Raw genomic sequence first — 26,914 nt, forward strand, 5'->3', positions numbered from 1 at the left:
GCCTGCATTTGGGAAATAATAGCGAACATAGTAAACACTTGACCCTCACAGAACATACACAGCTTATTAATTCAAAGTTATATGTAACCTGTGAATGGTGTTGCATCTGTATGCCAGAGGCACTGGGATACACTGGGATTTGGGGAACAGAGGCTTCTGTGTAGCCCAACAGAAGAGAAAGAATGTCTTGCTTGTCTTAGCTAGCATGTGAAGAGTAGTAAGTCATCAGGTAAAGACTAAATTTGTGTGCGGCAGTGAGGACAAGATTATGGTGAGTTTTCCACGTGGATTAAATGACAGTAAGGGTAGTGGTCCAGAGTTGCCATTGATGCAGGCTGGCGTTGGGAGGTCTGAAATTTGCAAGGATGCAAGACTAGTATGAAAATCTACTGTGTCCCTCAGCCAATGAACTGCCCTTGAACTCTGGCCAGCTATGTTCCTTCCATGGCCTTTAGTTAATGTCTTTATAGCCCTGATTTTAACACCAATTACCTCAATGTCTGTGTATTTTCCATGTCCTTTGTGGGGTTTATTTGGGTGAAGAAAGTAAGATGCAAATTATTTTGCAATTTTTTTATGAAAGTAATTTTTACTTGTGTTTTGCCTGTGTGTGTATGTGTGTGTGTGTGTGTGTGTGTGTGTGTGTGTGTGTGTGCACTCGATGCCAAGAGCCATCTTTGGGGGGTAGACAGAGAGGGCATCAGACTCCCTGGAACCGGAGTTACAGGCGGTTGTGGGCTACCATGTAGGTGCTGAGACCCAAATAAACCAGGGTCCTCTGCAAGGGCATCATATGCTTTTCTCAGCTGAGACACCTCTCTGGCCTGTTATTTTGATACTTTTTATTTAGCAGTAAAAGGACCAAGGAAGAGATGTGTGAGCCAAGGGGCTCAAACTGTATGGTATTCTGTCTGTTCTTCTCAGAGCCTGGATCTCTGTTTTCACAATTCTCTCTAATCCTTATACCAAAACGACAAAGGTGAACTTGAAAACAATAGCAACAACAACAAGAACAGCAAGGTTCTTTGGTTACATACGTCTTCTAAGGAGTGATAGACCTCATAGTTGTATTCAGACAGGGACCTTCTGTTTCTCTGGGTTTGTGAGCTCTTTTCATTTTCCACAGCTTTCTGAAGATCTTCTATGAGGACCCTGGATTTGAAATAGTAGACATGGCAAGAAAGTTAGCCAAGAGCATGCAAAAACCAGGCAATGCCAAGAGAGAACCACACACAGAATGAACCAGCGCGGAAGTGTCCCAGCATTCTATGGCAAGAAGAAAGCAAAGACCGCAGAGTGGCATTTCTAAAGGTACCGAATGTTGAGAAAATGCTCTTTTCCAGGAAATAAAAACTGTTTAAAAATCGTTATAATGAATCTAAAGTGTAAAATTATAGTCAGGCGTCTCTAAATAATAGCAGTGCTATAATAACAGCTATCACGGAGTGAACATCTATAACCCTGCAGCTGTGCACACCTGAACTGACTGAGTGCTTGCCAGGGGTCAGCCACTGTGCTGGTCCTCAGTAGCAACCCCTGTGTTGGCTTCTATTATTTCCACTTTATAAACGAGGAGTCTGAGACTCAATAGGGTTGAGAATCAGTCAGTGTCATCCAGTGAGGATGCAGAGACAGAATCAGCTTGGGATGTGAATCCAGATTCTCATCGTGTGACCTCAAGTCCAGCGTGGCACAGTGAAAATAGAGCCACGGCTGCTCTGGACTCCTCTTCCACACCTTCTTTTCCAAATCCTCTCTGTTCACAAGCCATCACCCAGAAGCCTGGATCTAGGCCAGAGAAAGGAAGGAAGGAGCTTTAGTTCTCAAGAGGAAGCTGACAAATACAGAGGCGGGAAAGCTCCCTCGCTGTCCCACAGTACTAAGAATCCCATGGAAGAGAAGCTGTGTTCTAAAAACTGGATGTGTTTGGAAGTTGAGGGCAGAGGCCAGCCCAGGGATGGCAGGCCCATTGCTGTGGTGGAACCAGCTTCAGGCAGAACCGCCCAGGTTGTGACATCGAGCATGCCCTAACAGTACTACGGGCCACCACTCACTAGAATGACATGGAGAGACTATGTTCACCTGCAGTATTTCCAGATGTTAGAGAGACCTTTGGTGAGGGCTCTCACTATGGCAGGTGGCTTAAAAGCTTTGATCTTATATTTTATTTTCAAAAAAGAACCTGTTGTTTATGGGGTAAATTCTATTAAAGAGCACGTGGTGGTAGCATCTAAGTGACATTTAGGCTAATCTATGTAAGTCACTTAATGAAAAGAATTACCATGTACTGAATATATACTTTTTGGTCCCTGACAAAGACAATTTACTTAGGCACCAGGCACTGAGGACTGACTGGCTTTTTTTTTTTTTTTCTGAGTCCCCACTACAGATTGAACACCTAAACAGAAATGAATTACTGACTTATTCCTTTCCTCTTACTTTTGAATTTTGCAGTTGGAAACATCAGAAGAGGTCAGGAGGCAGAAGAGTCCTCAATTTTCTTGGTAGAGACCTCCGGTAACTCAAAACTGGGAGTACACGTAACTCATCAAGCCCAGCGTCTTCACTATTGGAAGTTGTTTTCTTCCCAAGATAAGAAATTATGGTGATTAGGTGCATGGCCTAAATGACTGCATTATAGCTGAGGCAGATTTGAGGAGCCAGTAAGAGTTATGCTAATGTCTAAGGTTCCTTGTTTTTGGGTTCTTAGAGAGAACTTGGATAGACAAGAAAGAGATGGGTTTGCTTAGGAGAGATATGGTAACAGACTATCAATATTCCAAGGCTGCAGACAAACTCCAGGTCTGGTTGCCTGCTGTGGACTACCTTTCTGTCCTATAAATGAAGGGTAGATATCTGCTTTATCCAGTATACTCCATTAGAACATCCTTCGGAATGTCCAACTTGAAAGGCTCTTGGGGGTGGGGTTCCTTGTTATGGTAACCTCAGCAAACTGATACAGGCCTCTGTAGTCTCTTAGACTGTATCTAATACAGGCTTTAAGAGGCCATCTTAAATTAGAGACAGTTGTAACATGGAAGCCCAGCCCCATTTGCTTGTCAAATAGTTGAGTGGAAATCAGCTGGTTCCTAAAATGATGTCTCTAAACCATTGCATTTTCTTAGTTTTTATAGCTGATTGTGATTTTCTTATTACATTTATCCATTTGTGTGCATTTGTGTGGATGAGTGTATGCCATGGTGTGTGTGTGTGTGTGTTTAGGTCAAAGGTCAACTTGAGGTAGTTGTTCTTTTTTTCCACCACGGGGGTTCTGGGGCTTTAGCATAGGTTGTTAGGCAAGGCAGCAGACTTCTTTAACCATTGAGCCATCTGGCTGGTCCTGGTTGTGATTCTTATCTCAGCCTGGCACTTCTCTATAATGGTGACAAGAACTATTAGAATCTTTGCCAATGATGTCATTACTTAATGCAAAACCTACCCCCTCCCCACAGTTCCCAGACAAGGGGAAGGCTCTCAAAATGGAAATTTCCCTGGCAATTTTTACAGGTATTTATAAAACGTCTTTTTAAAATGGCAGAATGAGTCATCTCGTTGAGAGGGTTGACCACCCAGGGGTCAGAAACAATGAATCACCTCACTTCTGCTTTACGGATCACTATGGCGATGCATTCTGTACACTTGTACAGAGTAAATGATAATCTTTTGAAAATACCCCAGGCTGCAATAATAAAAGTCAATTAAAATGATCTCTACCTACTTTGCCTACAGGATTTAATTGACTCTTATGTGTTATTATCTTGGGACTAACAAAATGAGTAATTTTAAGTGATTGTTCTTCGTGAGGAAACAACTGATCTGAAACACTTCTTTCCCCCCTCTATTCACTGCGACACAAAGGGCGAGAATTTTTTTTCTATATCAGTCCCACATGAACTCTAGTTAATGGCAGAAAATAGAGACTTGTTAAACTCCTTGGTATGTTCTTTTCTACTGAACAATAATTAATGAAGCATGAGAGTTGTTACCGTGCACCTATGGATGTAATTACCGAGCTCTTTCCCGCTAGGCATCCGGAGTATCAAAGCACGCCTTCCATGTCGCAGAAGGGATGGGAGTGTGACTGATATGAACGGTGGTTTTCTGCCCAGCTGCATTGCTAGTCTAGAAGCACCGACAGAGGCCTTTCTACCAAGAGGAGGTCGTGCTTTAACAGCTGTGGTATTTTCCTGTTTGTGTGACCAGGGATGTCCCTGGTCCCTGTCACCAGCCTTGAACTTTCTCTTCCAGGATTTATAACTTAGCCCACGTCGAACCTCCATTTTATCAGAACGCCCCCCCTTTCTTGTCCTCTCCCCTCAGGCACGCTATGGTTGTTTCTGATAGAAAGACCTTCTTACCTTCTATCATTCTTCCATGTTCTCCCACAATTTCCCCTAGAATCTCCCCAATCTTTATCAGACTGGATACCCCTGAGAAACCCTTGAACAGGTATTTCTCCGGGATTCTCCCCTTCCTTACCACACCAACCTTTCCGTGTTTCCATCTACCAAGCCACCAACCTCTTCTCGACAGCAGGCAGTCTGTTGGTTCTTACTTCTGTTTTTCTCTTGACAACGTCTTCTAGAATCTGCTTCTTCACATCTTATAACTAATGTTGTTTCTTACTTTAGAAAACCACCAGGTGAGTTTTCTTTCACGTTATGGATTTGCCCCTCCACCATTTCTTCTTGGGCAGGGGGGGCTTGTGGGGGAACTAGATCTTGCTTTGTGACTCAAACTGGCCTAGAACTCACTACGTACCCCCAGGTTGCATTAGAATTTGTAATCCTCCTGCCTCAGCCTCCAGAGTACTGGTATTATATGCATACATGGTGGTGGCTGACTCTATTATCTGAAATCGAGCCACATTTACTCCTTCCTTGTTAGGAGATGAAGTCTGTTTCCTACTGTTTGAACCTTCTGTCTAGCATCTCCAGGGTCTCCTTCCTCCTTAAAGGTCCTTCCTGCAGCCTATAGGCATGCCAAGTTTCTCCTTCTGGCTCAGATCTCAAGTCTTTAGAGTGAACATTGATGCTGTATATCTTGGAGGTCACTCCTTGCCCTCTGCTCCCCCCTTATTGTAACTGCTAGGAGGTGACATCTGTGGGCCTCGCCTTCCCTTCACCTTCTGGTCTTCTGTTCCTCACAACTGAATCCCTCCATGTATGTCAGCACCATAACTTCTATTAGCCCCTTTCTTGTTATGTCTCACTGCAGTTGTGGACACCCGACTCTCTGAAATCATTCTTTTCTTCCTCGACTCTCATAACCGTCCCAACTTACTCTCTTCTGCTACAACCCTTCCCTTGGAAACGTCTGAGTATGTACATGTTTTCACACCTGTCTGCTCAGTCTTTTCCAAACTGGAAAACTTAGCGATCTCCTCTGACTTCTCCCTTTTCTACTCTCCAGCCGAGTGGAGAACCCGAGTACTTTTACCCTTGGAAAACTGTTTGGAAATCTCCACTTGCGGTTTGGACTACTTCCGTCTTCTGCTCTTGCGGTTCCAGCCACAAAGACAGGGAGTTTTGCTTACGTCCTCCAGGGGGCAGCACCACTCACAGTGGTCTGGGCTCCTCCCACTGCGGGAAGTAACCTTCCTTCCTTCTGCACGTGTTCTCTCTGCCACCTAGCCTGCCTTTTTATTCTGATGCTGGCCTTCCATGCAGTCTTACTTTGCTTGCCTTGTCCTCCACGTCTGTCAGATCCCAGGTCTTATGCTTCCTTTTGCAAAGCAGGCTACTGCAGAAAACCATTTCTTCTCTTCTCTTCCTTCAGTTTGGTCTTTTTAGCATTGCCAGGTGGCTCCTCTTTGTTTATTCAGCAAATGACTGTGTCGGCATTGATGACTTAGTGTTAGCAGTGAAATAATGTCTTTGTGGTTACTCCTTTTCTCTATTGGACAAGTAAGTTCTTCAAAGATGAATATACACACTTTTACTGCCTCACAATGAAAAACACTTTCTGAAGCTCTCGATAAACAACCTGGATACACAGAGTCACCATTCAGTTGGCTAAAACTTGTAGCAAATAAAAAGAATGCTTACTTGTACTGGATGCGGGCTTCCTGGAGGAAGGCTAACAGGGTTCTGGAAGCATTTTGGGGAATATGGACATCGGTGACTGTCCCCTCTGACACACAGGAGATACTGCTGGGCTGCCACAGGTCCACCTATAGTGCAGGAACCAACCTATAATTCATATGTAGTGTAGGTGGGAAAATCCGTGTCACCATGGCAAGCGCATCGTCTTGTCTGAATATGGTAACGGCACACACATGCGGAGTAGATTCAATGCTTATACCCCCAGGGTTAAGCTCTCATCTGATCTGGCTTGAATTGTGCCCTGAACTTCATCAGCGTCACAGAGTTTGGTCTTAATTCACAACACATTCAAGTTACAGGGTAAAAAAAAAAAAAAAAAAAAAAAATGGGGCGAAGGTTTAAAATTCTCCTTTCACATTTACTGTATAAATATTTGAATAACTTTGAGAAAGAGAAAGATACAAACCATCCTTTCTCCTGCCACCTAATGAAATTGTGGTCCATGCATTTGGTGGCCCTCCCCGCCGCTTTTAAGGGCAGAAACAGAGAGACAGGCTTCCACTGTGGGGACAAAGAGTCTACCTGCTTTCTCTGAAGCAGCGGATCCCTCCACTTAGCTGGAAAGGGCAAATCGGAGCCAGCTAATGAACTAGTCCACGGTTGTGAGGAAACAGAACTGTGGGTCTGGCAGAGCTGCCGGGAGGTCATTCTGTCCATCTGTTAGCCCTGGGCAAGGACACAGCTAGGTTTGTCACACTGTCCCAAGGAACAGGTCTCCAGAAGCGAAAGAGTTGACAATTACTAATTCAACTCATAGCCATGTCTCATAAGATTGCCAGGAATTTCTTAATCCTTACGCTGATGCATAACTTCATTTTTTTTTCTTGTTTCGTTCTTAACTGAGGCTGGCTCCCGCCCTTTGTAAGAGGCTCGTTGGTACCTTCACTCATCTTTGTATACTAGAATCCTTTAACCAAACTTGCCATGCCTTTAACCCATGGCAGGACTTGATATTTGGTAATAAGACTAACCATTTGCTGTCAGCAGATACTAGGAAACTCCACTTTGTCAAGGCCTGGAGAGTTATAGGTGCACAAAATGATAAGACTCGCTGTCACTCTGGACATATGTCTATAGATGCTATTTTTTTTTAGATATGTGCTAAAATAGAACCCCTATCCCATAAAGAGTGTCTTGTACATTGGAAAGTACCAGAGAAATAATAAACTATAGGCAAAGTCTAATGCTAACTAACATCACTGAGAGCAGTGGGCCAGACCTGTAACTCCAGCCATTTGAGAGGCTGAGGCAGGAGGACCATGAATTTGAGAGCAACCTGGGATAGACCCTGTCACAAACAAATAAGGAAACAACAGTAACAACAGATCTCTAGATGATCAGAAAGCATTTGCACTAATGGGTAATAAACAAAATATAATGTATAAAATCAGGAATCAGGATCTGGCTACAATGAATTTATAAGATTCCAGAACATATAAAATTCAGTGGCAGTTTTTGCTTCTTTAATTTTTTTTAAGTTAGCACACAAGACTTCATTGTAGAAGACGCTTTCCTACATGTCATTATACTTTGTCCTCATTCGGTCCCTTTCCATACTATCATCCTTGAATCCCCTGCTTGTTCTTCTGGTCCTCATCCTTTCCCCAAATAGTTGTCCCTCTGTTTCCATATTACATGTGTTCTATTCCCCACCAACCCCTCCACAAGAGGCCTTTTTCCTCTCTCATGATCCCCCTTGTACTCTGAGTACCTACACACACACACACACACACACACACACACACACACACACACGTGCACATGTGCATGCACACACACACACACAAATACATACACCTATAGTTTTTTTTATGTGATAGCATGTAGTGTTTTCCTTTCTGAATCTGGTTTACTCCTCTTAAAATAATGATCCTCAGCTCCACTAATTTTCCTATGTGCCATGATTTCATTTTTATCTATGAAAACTCATTTTAATTTTATTATGAGAAATTTGTACTGTGTTTATGTGACACATTTTCTTGCCCATTCATTTGTTGATGAGTTTCTAGCCTGACCCCACTTCTTAGCTGCTGTGAGTAGCGGTCTCTGTGGTGTGTTGCTGTGGAGTCTTTTGGGCATGTATGCAGAAGTGGTATAGCTGATCATTTGGGAGGTCTGGTTGTAGTTTTATTTTCTGGAACTTCCACAGTGATTTCCACGAGAGCTGCCTAAGTTTACATTCTAAAATATATATGAAACCCAAAAGCTTAACACCAGTCCCTGCGGTAAAAGAAACAACACAGTTAAAGGCTGGGCAAATGATCGAATAGATGCTTCCTGAAAGGGGAAACACAGAAGGCCAATGAATGGTTCCCATGCAAAGGAAATGACATCAGCATAACAGAGATGCCTGTGTCCCCATGCTCACCACAACATGGTCACAGCAGCTAATGTATAGAGTCGACACTGAGTCTCATCAACAGAGGGGGTGGAAAAGATGTCCCATACACACACAATGGGATGCTAATTAGCCAGAAAGAAGAAGGAACTTGGTTATTTGCAGCAGAATGAATGGAAATAAAGATACTGTGTTAAATGAAGCAAGCTATGTATGTGAAAGTTAACAATGTCAACCTAAATGTGAAATAGTGAATATTAGAGATTAAGAAGAGTTTGGGGAGTGGTAAAGTGAGGCTGAGTCATGCATTGCACTACCTAGTCCATACTTTATGAAGATCTAGGAGAGAAGTGAAGGGCTCCAAACCTAAACTGAAGAGGGAAATGCTACTCATTCTACCTTGATCAGTGCCTGTTTGATACATCCACACCAAACCCCATTAATATGTGCGTTTAATACAGGCAGAAGAGTTAAGCAACAGACGTGTTATCACTGCTATTTGAGAAGTGAGAAGTGGAATGTAGTTCCACAAAGCTCTATTTGAGGTTTCCAGTTAGGATGAAGAACAGCACGGAACTGCTCCCTTGTTCAGGGAGAGCTGAATGCAGAGATGGATGGAAGGGTTCAGGGTGGGAAGAAAGACAAACAATCAAGATGGTGGCTAAGGCAGAGGTGGAGTCTCCAGAGTGATGGTTCTGAAGTCGGACTCCACAGGAGCGAGTTCAAGCTCCCAGTGCGTGTGTGACCTGGGCAAACTCCCTAACCTCCTGGCTCTTACATTCTTTGCTGGCGAAATCAAGCTGATGAACTAATCCCCCTGATAAAGAGTGTTTAATAATGGAAGTCATTGCTATTTCTGTTGTAATGGAAATTGGAAAGATTGTAGAAAAATGCAGCGATTTTAAGGATGAAGTTTAGTGCTTGGCCACCTGGGTGTGAAGACCAAACCATAGCGATTTATCCCAACGCTCTCTGTATTATTCCCCCAACTTATAGAATGGGATCGCTAATGGTCGTATTTTTCATATATATGTTTGAGGTAAAAATGAATCCATACATGTAGAATGCTCAAAATTGTGCTTGATGCCATCAGGCATTCATGTGGACCAGAGCCTTTCTGAATAGCCACTGACAATGACACTGGGACTTGTTTCCTCTGCATATACTGGATTTTTGGGAGCCAGTCTGTTTGGATGCTCACCTTCCTGGACCTGGAGGGAGTGGGGAGGAACTTGTACTTCCGACAGGGCTGGAAGCCCTGACTGCTCTTAGGGATGGAGAGGGAGGAGGAAGGGGAGGGGGGAGTGGGAGGGTGTTGGGAGGAGGGGCGGAAATGGAAACTTTCATAATTTAATAAACTTTGAAAAAATAAGAAAAAAGATAAATGATTTAAAATAAAATTATTCTAACTTAGTCTGACTCTAGCTCCATGGCTTTCCTGGCCCCTCTACTGTTTTGCTTCTTAGCCTGGACTCTAGGAGAACTGTTCCACCTGTTAGTCCTCTGGGTGATTACACACCTGGTCCAGGTGTCACTAGGCTCTCATCCTACAACCTCAGGGTGAGACGTGTGTGTGTGTGTGTGTGTATGGTAAGCATTTACCATGTCCCTTCAACTTGTGACAGATTGCCTGGCTCCCAGCTTTCCAAAATAGCACAGAGGTGTGGAAAAAGACTGCCCTGATTTACTGTATTTATTCTAATTTTTCTTCCGAAAAACTGTTAGCTATTCAGAGTACTTGCATTTCACAGGAAGTGTGTGTATGTGTGTGTGAATGCGTGTAAGAGTAGAAGGCACATGTGTGGGTGCCTGCAAAGTCTGTAATAGGGTATCAGATCCCTCAAAGCTGGAGGTATATGTGGTTGTAAGCTGTCTTACATGGGTGTTGGGAACCAAATACATCCTTTGCAACAGCAGAAAGTGCTCCTAACCAGCAAGCCATCTCTCTAGCCCTTCAAACTGTATTTTTTTGAGACGGGTCTCACACTGAACTTGGAGCTCAGTGGTCAGCTAGATTGGCTGGCAGGACAACCCGGGGATCTTCCAGTCTTCAGCAAGCCCCAACCCTCTATCTTCCTCACTGGCAGAACGGAGACCCATGTTCACAACCTTGTAGAGTAAACACTTTATACACCAAGTTAGCGCTCAAGCTCCCACTGGAAAGGTTAGTGAGAAAACTCGCGACCATCTCCGTGTTTGGTTAGTATTTGATTTAATTTGCATAATCATATTAATTTGATATACTGGAGAGCCTTTCCCTGTTTACTCTTTAAATTGTCTTTTTTGGTCTTTCCCCGTTTATCATTCTTGAATCTTCTTTTAGAATTTTTTCCTACTGTCTCCTGAGGAGCTTCTTTGACGGCCAAGTTTAGATCAAGCACCTTTGATATCTGCTTTTGTGGGATCTGTTTCTTTCATAGTCAACAAGTTTTCATTGTATTTCATTTGCATGATTCTTATACTCACTTCCCAGAGCTGCATTAATAAGTTTCAAAAACTGGGTAGCTTAAAATTAAGCTATTCTTTGTGTCAATATTACAGTATTGGCAGGACTGTGCTTCCTCTGAAATCTCTGGGCAGCATCCTTGCTGGCCAGTTCCAGCTTCTGGTGGCTTTGGGCATTCCTTGTCTATGAAGGTGCCACCTCAATCTCTGCTTATGTTTCCACATGGGCTTCTGATGTGGGTCATCTTTTCTTCTGAGGATATTTGTCTCTGAACTTTGAGCCATCTGGGTAATCCAGAGTCATCTCTTCTTGAGAGCCTCAAATATCCCTGATCACATTGTCAGGCTTCAGTTAGGACTTAGATATACCTTTTTAATTGAGAATTTCATATATGAGAATGTATTTACATGTTCTCTTCTTCTCTCTGCTTCCTCTCATACCTCTTCTACTCCTCAAATGCACGAACTCTTATTCTTTAATTATAATTGTTATACACATACATGTACACATACATGCAGGCATACACGAATACACATAAATACATCTTACTTGCACGAACATGCACACACACATACTTGCACAAACATGCACACACGGAGACATAAATGTATACACATGCACACACATATAAGCACACACATACATACTCACACACATTTTATAAACATAAACTGCTAAGATCATTTAGTATTGCTCATATGGGCTTAGGGCTCGCTTCTTGGGACTGGCTAGTCAGAGAGGACTGATTGTCCCTCTTTTACAAACCATTAATTGCCTGTAGCTCTTCTTCTAAGCTGAAGCCTTGTGGGAATTCCCCCATATACATTGGCATGTCAGTTAGGAGTGCTGTTTCTAAGGCCCTGTTTAGGTGATCGTATTTGGGGGATGTTCTGAGTGTAGTCTGTCATATATATATATATATATATATATATATATATATATATATATATATATATATATATATAAGGCACTGTCTCTCTGCAGACATCGTGTTCTGGTCCATTTCCTATGATATTCCCTGAGCCTTAGGTCCGGGATTATGTTGTCAATGAATCAGCTGGGACTGGCTAGCTTACAGCAGTTCTCTGCATTTTGACAAGTGTGGCCTTCTGTAATGGGCTCTGAGTGTTGTAAAAGACTTCTTTGGTGAGGGGATAGAGCTACACTTATCTGTGGATAAAGAATAGGTATTGAGAATGTAATTGGGAATTATGCAGTTTATGTCTTTTTGAGGGCTCCCATCTAACCCACTAAATTTGTTACACAAGTGCTGTTTTTCCCATTATCTCTGTAAGAGTGGAGATTGTGGCACCTTGCCCTCTCACTGTTATCTCCCCAGTATGTAGCTCAGGGCTGGTATTTAATAGACACTAAATACATTTATTGTAGATAGGATTAACACATCTATTTTCTCTGTAAGGTATGTACATACACACATACATACATGTAGATATAATTATTCACATATATATTTATTCATTCTTTGTGAATTTAATATACACATATACTGTATTATAATTCATATCTAACCCCACACACTGCTGTATTTTCATTCCACTATAAGCTATCCTTAAAATTTCTCTACCTTACCAAGAAATTGAGAAAGTGATCCACTCATTTTATCCACATCTCCCACGAATGAACTCATAAATCTTTGCTTTTGATATTGTTAGTATTTGGGTATATTCATAGACTATGACACTTCTTAGGTCATAGTATGGAAGCATTCTTTACTGATGACAGTCAGTTATAGAGTAAAGGAAACACATAAGGTGTGTGTGTGTGTGTGTGTGTGTGTGAATGTGTGCATGTGTATGTGTGTATGTATGTGTGAGTGATTGTGAGTTTGTGTGTATGTGTGTGTGAGTTTATGCGTATATGTGTATGTATGTGTGAGTGTGTGTGCATGTGTATGTGTGAGTGTGTATGTGTGTGAGTGAGTGTGTATGAGTGAGTCTGTGTGTATGTGCGTATGTTTGTGTATGTGTGAATGTATGTGTAAGTGTATGTGTGAGTGCATGTGTGTGTGTGTGAGTCTGTGTGTATGTGTGTGTCTATGTATATATGTGTGTATGTATGTGTGAGTGAGTGTGTGTGAGTCTGTGTGTATGCATGTGTGTATGTGTGAGTGTGTGTATGTATGTGTGAATGTGTATGTATGTGTGAGTGAGTGTGAGTCTGTGTGTATGTGTATGTATGTGCAAGTTAGTGTGTATGAGTCTGTGTGTATGTGTGTGTGCACGTGTGTGTATGTATGTGTATGTGTGTATTTATGTGTGAAAGTGTGTATGTGAGTGTGCGTCTGTGTGTATGTGTGTATATATGTGTGAGTGTGCATGTGTGTGAGTATATGTGAGTGAGTGTGTGTGAGTGAGTGTGACTATGTTACTGTCCTTGTTGTGCTTATTATGGCATTTTAACACACTCTGGCTGCTGAATGGGAAACTTGGCCAGGGATTATGATCTATGAGCCAAAGACATGTTGAAAGTGATTGGAATTCCACTAATTTTACTTTTCCCTTTATCTTTTTTCTCTAAGCAGAGCAGCAATTTGTACTCCCCTGCAACAGCTTCAGTGATCCCAGTCACCCCCCTACACACTCCAGAAACTAAATCTTCCTAAATTCTTTAATAAAATTCCTAAATTTTATTAAAGAAAAAGATGACATATTAAGAAGCAACTGATCGTTAAAATAACAACTTTTATTAGTTGGGGCCTGGCTTGGGCTATTTTTATTTGTTATATCATAATATTTGAGACTGCAGTTTATAAGTGAAAGCTTATTTTGGCTCACAGCTCTGAGGGTTGAGATGCAGGAAGCATGTCAATACAGGGACATTATTTTTTTTTTTAAATTATGTCAGAAAGCAGAAGGGAAGTGGGTGTGTATGGATGAGGCAACCTACAAGGTGTGGGGTGTCTGCAGAACTGCCCACTGCTATTGGTAACTCACCCAGCCCCATGAGGACTCACTCACCAACAGGGAAGTTGCAGGATCTTGAGTGGCCTTGGGGTGATCTTGTGTAAAGTTTAAGGGAAGCGGGTCTTTTGTTTGCCCTGGAATGCTTCTGAGCGAGGGGATTAATTTTGTCATCTAATATCTTAATTTTATCTAGCAGATGGGAGCTATAAAGTGGGGCAGAGAAGTGGGATTATTTTCAGGTAGCCAAGCACGTGCTTGTCATTGTTCTGGTTCAGATAATCATTTTTTACTTTGGTTAATGTTTAGGCGAGCTAGCTATGTTCTTGTTCATCTTTCTTGGTGTACACAGTGCAGACTTTTTTTTAAAGGTTTATGTTCTCCAGAAGAACACTGTGCGGTGACCAGACTGGCTTTTCCCTTTCTAAAGATAAGATAATCACTGACGTACTTAGGCCATGTGCTGACTAACGGCTGTCAGGTGAGCAGCATTAGAGGTCACAGGGTCTTGGAGGTGACTTGGGAGCTATGGCATTTGGGTTTACGGGATGAAAATATAGAACCGCATGACTCCACCTAGAAAGACTTAACAGTTACGACAGAGTCGTCACTCTGTATTTTCTGCTATTTCCACAGAGCTTTACTCTTTCATGGAAATAATCCAGTTCCTCCTTAATTTCTGCCCTGTAAGTAAATATTTGAATATTTACAACTACTAAAAAAAGTCCCCAACTTTTTCACTAAAGATTCTAAGAACTTAGCTGACACTCACAAATTTAATAGAAGAAGGCGCTAATAGTCTGCTATCCTTTGCTGGCTTCATAGAACCCTATACCCATAGCTGGGAGTCGTGGCACATGCCTTTAATCTCAGCACTCACGAATTCCAGGCTAATCTAGGCTACAACAGTGAGACCTCATATTAAAAACAAAGACAAACAGTAACAAAGCAACAACACAAACCCAAGACAAAACCCTGAACCCAAGAACACACTGACATTTTTTAGTCTGATTCTGTAAAGGAATGAATGGCGTAACCAGAGATGGCCATAGGAAACTCCTGTAAAAAGAAGAGCCCTGGGCTGTGTCTCAGCATGCAACCAAGGTTTCCCTCTATTTTCTTTTGATGATTTATGATTTTTATCAGTAAGGACATGTTCAGGACATTTGATCACCACATTCAAAAGCATTTCATTTGGTATTCTAAACAATAGTATGATAATATAATTACATTTAAAATTCTGGGTCCATTCTGGACTTTAATAATAAAAGCACTTTGGATTTTGTTATGCATTTCATCTTTCAGATGCTGCCTTATGAATTCTTCTATGTAACCAAAGAAATCAAACAAAACTTATCTCTAGTTTAATGAAAAAAAATCCCTTCTGGGGAACAAAAGATGGTTACTTCCTGGCTGAGTCTATTTAAACTTTGATAATTCACATCTCTGAGCCTTGATTTTATTAATTATCAATAATGAAGTTGTTGAAATACATGATTTACTAGTAACCCTTCAACTCTGCAATTATGCCAGGTTTGATGTACTCTAGGGAGTATAAAAGTTTACATTCCTTAAAAGAATATCTCTCAGATTTACTCATGCTTCCTTCCTTTACCTCAAAGTCAGAAAGAAGTCTGCATATGTATGAATGATTTAACATAAGTATCCCCTCTCAACAAACAGTTGTTATTGGCTGATAGGTTGCTGCTGATGAATAAGGTATGAATAAGATAATGATTCAGTTTTTAAAAAATTAATTGCAGCCCCTTTACTGAAACACTTGCTTCTTTTTCCTAAAACAATGATGATGAAATGAAAATCACCACCCCGTTTTCCCCACACACACTGAGTGGCTACGGAAGTCAGTGAGGGCTGGATGACAAAGAACCTGGATGATCACTCTGTGTTCAGTTCCAAGGACTCAGAGATCACTCTGCCTCACAGCAGCCTGTGAGCACAGGCTGACTCTCAAAGGTCACAGCTATGGTAACTGCCACACGTTCATTCCCTGCTGACTGAAAGCCGGTGGAATCTCTGTTATGAGCTAAGCGTGGAGCTTTTAAGATTAGTAAGATGCAGCTCTGCCCTTGAGAATCAAGCCAATACCACACACAATGTGATTAGTCTACAGAGGGAAGATACATGCAGTTTTATCTTATTTGGGGAGGTGGCTGGCCAGGGGAACGGCTGCCAACATATAAAGCTGATCTGAGTAGGAATTAGCTTGGTGAGGGAAAAGGAAATGGGGGCAAGACACATTCTTCCAGACAGAACTCAGTGGGTCAGGGCTAGAAAAGAAGGGAGAAAGAGGATTTCCTGCCAGTGTTGAAGCTTACTGAACCTTGTGATTCAGAAAAACAACCATGGCCATATTAATCCTGTTGCTACACTGTCTCCCCTGTGTGACTCAGATCGAATCAGCCTCGCCTCATGGGTACTTATCACCAGCTCAGACCTTCCATAGTTCCGTGTTTGCTTCATAAGTAGCTGAACTTTTCACGTCCAGTGGTCAGTCTGGACAAAATTCTTGCTATCATGACCCAAACTTCAGTTATGCTTTCTTTCTTCTGGACCTTTGGATCTTTATCTGCCCTCGACATGGATTAGCATTAATCCATAAGGTATCGACTGGTTTTAGGAGTCGAGAATCTTTGATCCACTGTCTGGTCAAGTTATTCTCCTCAGTTTGTACTATGTACTATCACTCAGATCTTTCTAGCCTTGGTCTTTTCACCTCTGAAGAAGCCCCTCAGCTGATGTTTTAGTATGGAGGACTCCAGGTCAGGTGTTGCTCTGGCCTGTTCCCTTCTCCTCTAAAGAAGCACCTCTGCTGCTGTTTTAGGTATGAGGACTTAAGGTCAGGTGTTGCTCCACTGTTGGCTTCTCTCCTTTCACAACAATCCCTTTGATTGATCTCATGCATGAGTTTGGATTTGGTTTTGATTCGACAGAATAATGCAGGAGCATTCTCATGGTTTATTTGGCAAGTTACAAGTAGAAAAGAAATTCTCACAGCCAACTGCTTTCTAATGAATCCCAACTAAACCAGGTCGTTCCTATAATGAAAGACCATCTTGTTCCAAGCAAAATTTTGAAATAAAGATACTGTCACCCAGGCCTCCCATACACCCACCTCCAAAATAACAAGACCTCAAAAGAGAAACACCAACTTTATTATTCATTAAACTAGGTACAAACTTACAGTAAAACATTAAAGATTAAAATCAAAAAGAATAACAGTATGTGATATTAGCTGATCAGAGGGTGCAAAGCTAACCAGGAGGGCCGTCGGGTGGCATGTGAATGAAATTCAAGTTCATTAGCTTCCTCAAAGCCATGGACAGACTCAGGGATTGATGTCATCCGAGAGTCTGGACAACCCTAAGACTTACGAAAAGACCAGTGAGAATTCTAAATTTTCTATGTACTATGCCCACTCTTAGGCATGTCCTTGTCCAAATCCTTAGAGCAGTGGTTCTCAACCTGTGGGATGTGACCTCTTTGAGGGTTAAATGACCTTTTTACAGGGTTTCATATTACATTATGACTCATAGCAGTAACAAAATGAAGTTATGAATTAGGAACAAAACTAATTCTATGGTTGGAGGTCACCACAACATGAGGAACTGTATTAAAGAGTCACAGCATTAGGAAGGTTGAGAATCACTGCAAAAGAGTAATATGTCTGTAGGAGAAATAAAAATGGAGGGGCTTCAAATGATGTTATAGAAAAGGGAAGGTACAGCATTCGAGGGAAAACAAATAGTTTAATTAAAAATGGATACATTGATCAACGGTGGTTCTTCTCATCCAAGCAACAACACTGCAGGCCAGCAGGAGACTGGAGAAGCTACCCATCCCAAAGACAAATAGTAGTTGTCCAATAGTATTTACTATTCTGGCCACCCATTGTACCAATCATGCCATGTGAAATCCTCCTCATCCACCAGCCTTCCCGTTGGCTCTTAGTCACTACCTTAAGCTAGGGATGTCCCCATCATTTGCTGAAACCCTCCAGCCAGAGACTGAAAAACCAGAAAGCAGAAGAGGGAAAAAGGCATAAAGTGAAAAGGAGAGCAGACTCAACGAGCCAGTAACTGGAGAGTGCAGCTGATGCTTACAGATAGGAGAATATTAAAAAAAAAAAAAAAGGCAGCAGGATTCTATAAAAGGGGACCAATTAGAGAATTAAAAAAAAAGTGACACAAATCTAAAACTTAATTAGGAGTAAAGTTGAAGAAATTTCCTGCAAAGCTGAACAAAATGATTAAGTGAGGAAGCCAAGAAGGCACGAGGATGCACATGGGCTGACACAGTTCAGCGTCGGAGACAAAGCTACCCAGACAGAACCGAAACCGTGCAGAGAGAATACTGTTAGGAAAAATCGGCAAGAAAAATGTTCAGAACAGCAAAAGAGAGATTTCAAGGTGGAAAAGAGCATTTCAGCTTATGATGAATTAAAATAAGCCTATACCACGTTAATTTTCCACATTTCTGAATGACAGGAATAATGGTCACCAACTTCTATGCTCTGGCAATGGAGGAAACTAAAACTCTACTGCTCCTGTTCAGGCGGAATATATTGGAGGAACCAGAACCAACACTTTATGCAAAGTGACCCAGAAAATGCCCAGCAGGTGGGAAGAAAGAAGCAAGTCCTCATTAAAAGGAGCTACCGAGAAGTATTCCATGCTCCAGTGGATGGATGGCCCTACACCCTTGCACACATAGACGTCACTGATTGGACTTGATGAGCTATGAAAAGAAGACAGGAAGACACAAAGGTGGACGAGGGATGTGCTGAGGCCCTAGGAAGAGTTAGAGGGGGAGTAGAGGGTTGATGTGTTCAAAGTATGTTGGATACATAAAGCTCAATGAATAATAAAGCTGAGAGCTGTAAGTTTCACTCTATGAAAGGCCTGTTAAAGAGCAGCGAGGTAAGCAGAGTGGAATTGTATATTTACTAACCATGATCTGACACATGGACAGCATCCAGACTGTATTAAGAACTCTTAGTGTTCAACAGTAAGAAGATAGCAATTCAATTTCAGCACAAAGAAGGGCTTCAAGAGAACAAAGGGGAATTGAAAGTGATGAAAATGTTGCAAGTAGCTATTAGGGACATGGTAATTAAAACTAATGCAGTATTATTATGCATGTATTCAAACGGCTAAAATTTTCAAAAAAAAATAGTGATTGTAAATCATAACCACACAGGAAACAGGATGGAGGTTGTGGGTCCTTGAGTTCAGAGTTGAAACTGACATTCTAATATAAAGCTAGAATCTTCAGAGGACCACAAAGTTAATGAATGACATAAAAATGCAAAATTATATTTGCTTCATGTCATGATCAATATGTTTTGATTTGGATATGTCTTTTCTGCTGGTTACAGAGGGGTGGTGTTGAGATGGTAGAGCCCTCGAGGTGGGATGTAAGAGAAGGTGTCCCACCCTGATGGTCTCCCTAAGAAGAAGCTGTCATAAAAGGGAAATCCTGTCTCTTAGTTCTTGCTTCTCATCACAGTGTAGCTGCTCTTTCCCTTCCAGTCTTTCTGTCACTAGAGGCTGGACTGAAGCTACCCAATATGAGTTCAGACTCCCAAACTGTAAACTAAGGGAATCCTTTTGTTTATTTATGAATTTACTATTCTTAAGTGTTTTTTAAGTACTCAATGAGGAATCTCTCCAGACAGAGAAAAATACATCCTTAAGCAAGGTCATTCAAAATTCTTATCGCTAAAACCTCGGAGAAGAGGAATCATGACAAAATGAAACTACAAAACATGTGAACAGTCGGTCTGCTATGAGCACATGTGAACAGTCGGTCTGCTATGAGCACATGTGAACAGTCGGTCTGCTATGAGCACATGTGAACAGTCGGTCTGCTATGAGCACATGTGAACAGTCGGTCTGCTATGAGCACATGTGAACAGTCTGCTGTGAGCACATGTGAACAGTCTGCTATGAGCACATGTGAACAGTCTGCTATGAGCACATGTGAACAGTCTGCTATGAGCACATATGAACAGTCAGTCTGCTATGAGCACATGTGAACAGTCTGCTATGAGCACATGTGAACAGTCTGCTATGAGCACATGTGAACAGTCTGTCTCCTATGAGCACATGTGAACAGTTGGTCTGCTGTGAGCACATGAGAACAGTCTGCTATGAGCACATGTGAACAGTCTGCTATGAGCACATGTGAACACTCCGCCTGCTATGAGCAGAAGCAACCCAGAGAATGATGAATACCACACTTCAGTCACCAGCTTCATAGTGTCTAAAATAATGATCAGAAACCCACAAAATAAAAAGGAAATGATAAATTAAGAAATCTTAAAAGATCTAAAAACAGTTTATGGACTCACCATGAATGTAGTTCAACTATTTTAAGATAATTATCAACAGGAGAGGGCAAAGGGGACTCCAAGGAATGTAAGTTATATACAATGCAGATAAGGAAAGAACAAAACCCATCAAAATAACATTAAAAGTGAGATAACTAAGTAATTCATCAAACAAGACATAATATTCTTTAAAAGATTATGCATATGCTGCTTATGATGCTAAATAAATGTGTCTTTAAAAATTATGCAAGAGAGCAAAAATATCCGTATGTGTTGGCTAACATATATATAAAACAGAATGCTTGAAAGTGTATGGAAGAGATAGACTATGCAAACACTAAAGAAAACTACCTAGATAGCTAAATGTGCAAAGCCTCGGGAAAACCTTTTTAGGACAATATATCAGTATGTATATATCATGATGTATACATAATATACATGCCTAATAAGTATGCAGACATCTATATACATGCTATATTTATCGATAATGATGAAACATTAATTTATCGGAAGATATAGAGAATCATTAGTCTGAATGTATTTAATATCAGTTTCATAGTCTTGAAATCTGTTGGCAAAAATGGTAGTCTCATATAGGTTATAACTCATAAACCTTCAATTATATGTAAGGAATTTCAAAAGGCCAGCTTTCTTCCAGAGCACTCGGAGGATGTTTGTGAAAGTTGACCCAGCATCAGACTGCAAAACAAGCTTTCAAAAAACCATCAGAAAACTGAAGCGAAACAAATGCTCTCTGATTACAGGGTAATTAAATTTAGAAGATGATGACAAACACTATATTTAGAAATTACAAATCAGACTTTCCATTATTTGCAGGCTAAATAAGACACTGTTGCAAATCTGGAACTGAATTAGAATTAACCACTGCATTGCAGAGAGAGAGAGAGAGACATTTATGACCTTAAATGTGCGTGTTGCAAAAGACGAGAGGTCCATGAGTTTAACATCTAAACCAAGATGCTACAAAAATAACAACTCCCAAAAGATAGGAAAAACTATTTTAAAACGGCGACAGAAGACAGGGTAAACACGAGTGGCTATATTGATGAAATGAAAGCCAAAAACTGGTCTGAGATAGCATTTATAATAGAAAAATATTAGCTCATCATAAGAACAAAATAATCTTCAAATGACCAATATTATTAATAAAGAAGTAACCTAAACGCATGCTCGTTGAGTTAAAATATAAAGACTACCTTAAGCTATCACCATTGAAAATTTCAATGAATATGACTCATTTCCTAGGGAAAACTGATGTTTCAAAATAGCATTTATCAACCTGAATGCTACTGTGTTCTAACACCTGGTGATCACTAAATAGGTACCATAAAATTCATCTTTTACTTCTCCTTTCTGTAACCACCTCCCACTCCAGTATCTTCAGTGGAGAAAGGTTGGCACTGATAGGAACAAAACAGCTCTTTTGAAAGTTTTTGAGACCAAATACAGTAGATTTAAGGTGAGACATTTTGGATGCGTGCTTGGTGAACTAAGTGCACAGATTTATGTCGGCTCTTTCTGAGTAGATAACTTATTCTAGGCTCAGCAGGAACTGAGCTTCATTTAGTTATGATTTTCTTTAGATAGTAATAAAATGGATCTTTTGTTGCTCTTGCTTCTAGTTCAGTTGGAACAAAAACACCAATCAATGAATGCAACACATCTTGAATGGGAGCCACAATGAGAGGTACTATCTGCCTTTTCCATCTCACCTCTGCCTCCGTATCTTAGAATCAGGTCATCTGCCTGGGACAGGGATAGCCACATCAAGGGCGAGATGCAGAAAGAAGAGAGACACTTAACCGCAGGTAGTGTTATTTCAGATCCGGAAGATAATTCTGCTCCTACAAAGAGGAATGATTTCCAAGCACTCAAGGATTTTAAACAGCTAAGGAGATTCATTCCTGGAGCTGTCTTTGATTGGCATGACTCTGACTCCTGACCGGCACTAGAACATTCTCAGTGACTAACTATCATTAATTGATAAATGAATCCTAAATGAATTCAGGCTCTATAATCTGAGTGTCAGTTGTCCTATCTCCCAGGCCATAATAACGCCCACAGGCAGGCTTGCTTTTCACCTTTGTCTCGGATGATTATAACACTTGGTTTATCGCATAAATATTCAGTTCCTTAAATATTACACGAGGCAAAGTAGGGAACTATTGTTGCATTTTTATTTTTAAGTGTGTGTGTGTGTGTTCAGTCTCCTGCGGATACCTGATGTTTTTTGTTTGTTAGTTTTTTGAGACAGGGTCTCCCCTCTGTATTGGCTCTCCTGACTCAGCTAGGACCCCAAATACTTCTGTCTCTACTTTCCTAATACTGAGATTGCAAGTAGACACGACTACACCTGTATTTGGATGTGGATCTTTGGAACTGAATTAGGTTCTCAAGCAAACACTTATTTGACTGAGCTGTCTTCCCAGTCTACTGTGTTTCAGTCTTCATGGAAAGATTTTTAATTTTTCTTTTTTGACATAGGGTCACATGTATTCCACCCCAACCTCAAATTTACTGGTTTTGACCTCCTGATTTTCATTATTCTACATTTAGAGTCTGGGATTATAATTCTATGCCACCACAAAAGAGTCTATGGCAATCTATGAAAATATTAGGATTTGCCATTGTTGTTAGTAGTCTGTGAGTTTCAGGGATTGGAGTGCTTTGTTGCTAACTTGGTTTTTCCCAAAATCTGTTACTTTTTGGTGATGGTGCAGAATGCAGGATTTTCTGCAATGTGTGTCACATGAGGGGCCCGCTTGTTGGGGTTTGTGTCCCGCTGGTACCCCATAGCAGGCAAGTCCCAAAGAAAATCATACATAGGACTTCATAAGATTATAAACTGATTAGCCCTTAGCTCAGGCTTTTTGTTAACTCTTATAGCTTATATTAACCCATTATTCTGATCTACGTTAGGCACATGGCTTGGTACCTTTTTTAGCTGTCAGCTCATATGTTGCTTCTTTGGTGGTCTGGGCAGGAATGGCGGAGGGAGATTCCTGTTTCCCAGAATTCTCCTGTTCTCATTGCATCACCTCTATTTCCTGTCTGGTTTTCCCGCCTATACTTCCTGCCTGGCCAGTCAGCATTTATTTAAAATATAATTGACAGATTACAGACAATTCTCCCGCACCATTTCCCCCCCCCCCTTTTTTTAACAAAGGAAAATATCCATAGTCCATTTTTTGGGAATGTGGGCGTAGTATTCCAGGCTATTTCCTGCTGGTTGGGGTGCTGATAATCTTATGGGGAACTAAAGAAAATTATCATCAAGTCCTGACTGGAGTATCCTGTGAGTCTTGATCACCGCAGGCAGCAATCCTGAATCTATTTTGGATGTAGAACTCTGTATCCAGGCCATCTGTTCCTACGGGAGATTTCTCAGGTGGTCTTCCTTGATTGGACCTGATTTTTATTAATTCAGAATGAATCCATAGCCTCTCATTTCCTGTGGAAACAAAAGCAAAAGCTCTTCTCCAAAGTAGCATACCTTTTGACTTTAATTTTGAAGCCAAGGTATTTTCAAAATACCTATCTTGAGTTAGTTCAACAGATTTATAAACAAAAGTCCTTTAGCAGCTATTGCTCCTTCCTCAACATTCAAACAATTCAAAGAGAGCATAATAGCATACAGTATCAAGATTCTCTGTGTATTTTCCACCTTTGTGTAGTTTTATTTTAACCTCTATTTTTTTTTATTTTTACTTTTACTTTTTGAGACAGGTTCTCTGTATATCTTTGTCCTGGAATAACTCTGTAGACCAGGCTGTCCTTGAACTCATAGAGATCCTCTGTTTCTGCCTCCCCAGTGCTGGGACTAAAGGCGTGTGCTACCACATCTTGAACTCACAGAGATCTGTCTGTCTCTGCCTCCTAAGCATTGGGATTAAAGGCGTGTGCTACCACACCTTGAAGTCACAGAGGTCAATCTACCTCTGCCCCTTGAAGTCACAGAGGTCAATCTATCTTTGCCTCCCAGGCATTGGGATTAAAGGTGTGTACCATCACACCCAATTAACAGGTACCCCAACAGGCCAGCCCTCATATTACAAATGTGTTTGCTCCAATGCAGCAAGTTGGCTTACTCTAATTTCAAACTGACAACTTTAAACAGAAACAAGAAAGCAGTTGTTGGGCATAATTTGCACATTGCTTTTCTTTTGAAAACAGGATTTTTTAAAGGGTGGGGCTGGAAAGACGGCCCAGCAATGAAGAGCACTGGCTGCTCTTCCAGAGGACCTAGGTTTCATTCCCAATACCCACACACCATGACTCACGACTGTTTGTGATTCCAGTTCTAGGGTATCCTCCACCCGCTTCTGGCCTCCTTCTGGCATAAGGTAAAATACCCAATGCATAAAAGAAAATAAGTTAAAGAAGAAAGGGAAAATTGTGACTTTGGCATCAGAAATACTCCTGTCCTCCTCCTGAAAAGGTTTTGGTCTAGGAATCCCACAAGTTACAGCAGGACACACACTTCGGATTGGACACCTGTTAGTTGGATGTCTTGTTCAGTTTTTCTATTGGCGGTTAAAGACCCAAGAATGCAACTAGGGACCCGATGAAAGAGACAGTAACAGAGAAACAGATGTATTTTGGGGATGAGGATCTAAGGTGCTCTGTGCATCAAGTGCTCAGGGTGGTTCCTGGCATAGCATGTGGCAGGAATGAGAATTTTCCCCCACTAGCTAAATTACCATACCTAATCATTTAGCTAGTACGTTCTACTAATGCTAAGTATATTGTTTATAAAATACATCTCGAGAACTTTTTTGCTCTCGACCCATCAACGAGGTTCCCATTTCTCTTCCCCCACTGTTTAAAATTTTCAACCAGTTGCCAATTGAGCAGGTGGCGACAGTATGAATATCTAAAATGGCCTTTAGCTTGTAGAGTTATAAAAAATTCAGAGAATGTGGGGGAAATTATTTTTAGCCAGGTCTAAGCTAATTCCAGGAAAAAACAAAACAATTTCTGCTCCTAATGTTAAAGATGTGGTCCGATTGTCTCACCTGAATCCTAAGCGCATCACTTTACAGTCTCCCAAGTGCAGGGTTAACGGACAGTGAATAACCTGATGGCTGTTGTGGAAACTGTGCACAACCATGCTTTTCTCATTGTGCACAGTGGTGCTGTGCCCAGCACACAGAGCAGTAGATTAGGAGCGCGGCACCCTGGCAGTGGCTTTCCTGTTAATGGCAATGAATAAGTCATGAGTTCTAATAGGCACTCAGAAGCTCATGGACCAAAAACAGATGCCCCTCATCCTTGAGGACTTTACTCTCTCTGAATAATCACGGCGAACAGTCCTCTAGGGATATTTAGATGACCTTTTTCTGAAGCTACCATGCTGTTTTTATGCTTTGCTAAATGTCTAATTCAGATAATGTTATTGAGTTGCCAAATGGGTTTCATGTGCTTTGATGTGGATAGCAGATATAATTCACTGCGTCTGTCATGGGTATCTCTGGGCAGCTTTGTTCCACTAAACACTAAGCCCCTGCCTCCATGGCGACCCAGACAGACCTTGCTCTCGTATCTCCCTTTATTTGGCACCTTCCAGTTGATCTGCACACCCCTAACTATAGCAGGTGTGAGGAGGAGCTGGAATTTGAGAACCACAGAAGCTTATCTACTACTGGGAGCTCACTGTAAGAAAAAGCTACACAATCGTGATTACAAAACAAGAAGCAGGGCCAGGTAAATGAGGGAGCCTGGGGCATCTGTGGAGATAGTTTCCAGTCAATTGGCTCCTGAATTATCATTAAATGACTTAATTTTATTTTGAGACTGGGTTTTAATCTGTAGCCCCGGCCAGCCTCAAATTCACCACCCTCCTGCCTCTGACTTGGTATTTCAGGAGTGTGCGGCACTCCTGGCTCTGCTTAGCTCGGCTCAAGTCTTCTCAGTCTGAGGAGACAAGGGTGGATGCATTCAATGAAGCTTTGTTTGAACCGAAGAAGAGAATTTTTTGTCTCTTTGTGATGGCTATTCTAACTGGGGTGATGCATCTAATTTTTGATTTGTATTTTTCTGGTGATTTGTGATTTGGAACACATTTTCAAACAATGACCATTTGTTCAGTATGCATTTTTAGAAATGTTTATGCAGATCATCTTCCCATTTTAAAATTGGATTGTTTTTCTACTGTTGCATTATTTACGCATTTTTAAAATTAAATTCTTTTATGTGTGTATATATGTGCACACATGTGTGCAAATGCCTGTGGAGGTCAGAAGTTGATGCTGAGTGTTTTCTTCATCACTCTCCACCTTATTTTTTGAGATTTTTAGTATGATAGTATAGTAGTGATTTGTTGTGTGTCTCAAAATAGCCACAAGAAACAATTTGGGCTGCTTCCAACATGAAACAAATGTTTGAGGTGATGTGTATGCTAATTATGCTGATGTGTATGCTAATTGCACATTGTATATATCTTTCAAAACACCACAGTGTGACTCAGGATATATACAATTCTGTGCTAGTTGACAATTTCAGAAAGAGAAATAAAATCTTACTTGTCCCCAAGTTTGGTTCAAATGTGATCTTTCTTGTATAGCCTTCCTTAATTTTTCCAGACATTGATTCGCCATTTCCTTCCTTCCCATAGTTTCGGCAGGTATATTTAGTATTAAACTTTACACATTGAATAGCAATTGCTTATCTTGGTTTCTGAGACCAGCTGTCTTTACCAGTTAGCCTACCGCAGAATTAGCTTTAAGAGTTTGTGTT

At 41.1% G+C, this 26,914-nt stretch overlaps 1 protein-coding gene across 1 annotated transcript in view; it reads right to left on the reverse strand.

The window, feature by feature from the left end:
* The window catches only part of Cpa6 (carboxypeptidase A6), a 316,273-nt gene that overhangs the window by 117,547 nt on the left and 171,812 nt on the right, over window positions 1–26,914 (reverse strand). The window contains exons 3-4 of the mRNA XM_048420468.3: window positions 6,048–6,172; window positions 1,038–1,152 (exon numbers count right to left, since the gene is read on the reverse strand). Coding sequence (XP_048276425.3) covers window positions 1,038–1,152; window positions 6,048–6,172 — 240 coding nt within the window. The remainder of the gene's footprint in view (window positions 1–1,037; window positions 1,153–6,047; window positions 6,173–26,914) is intronic.

This window comes from Myodes glareolus, chromosome 16 (genome assembly GCF_982192425.1).
Source record: "Myodes glareolus chromosome 16, mMyoGla1.1, whole genome shotgun sequence".
In the NCBI taxonomy this organism is placed as follows: domain Eukaryota; kingdom Metazoa; phylum Chordata; class Mammalia; order Rodentia; family Cricetidae; genus Myodes; species Myodes glareolus.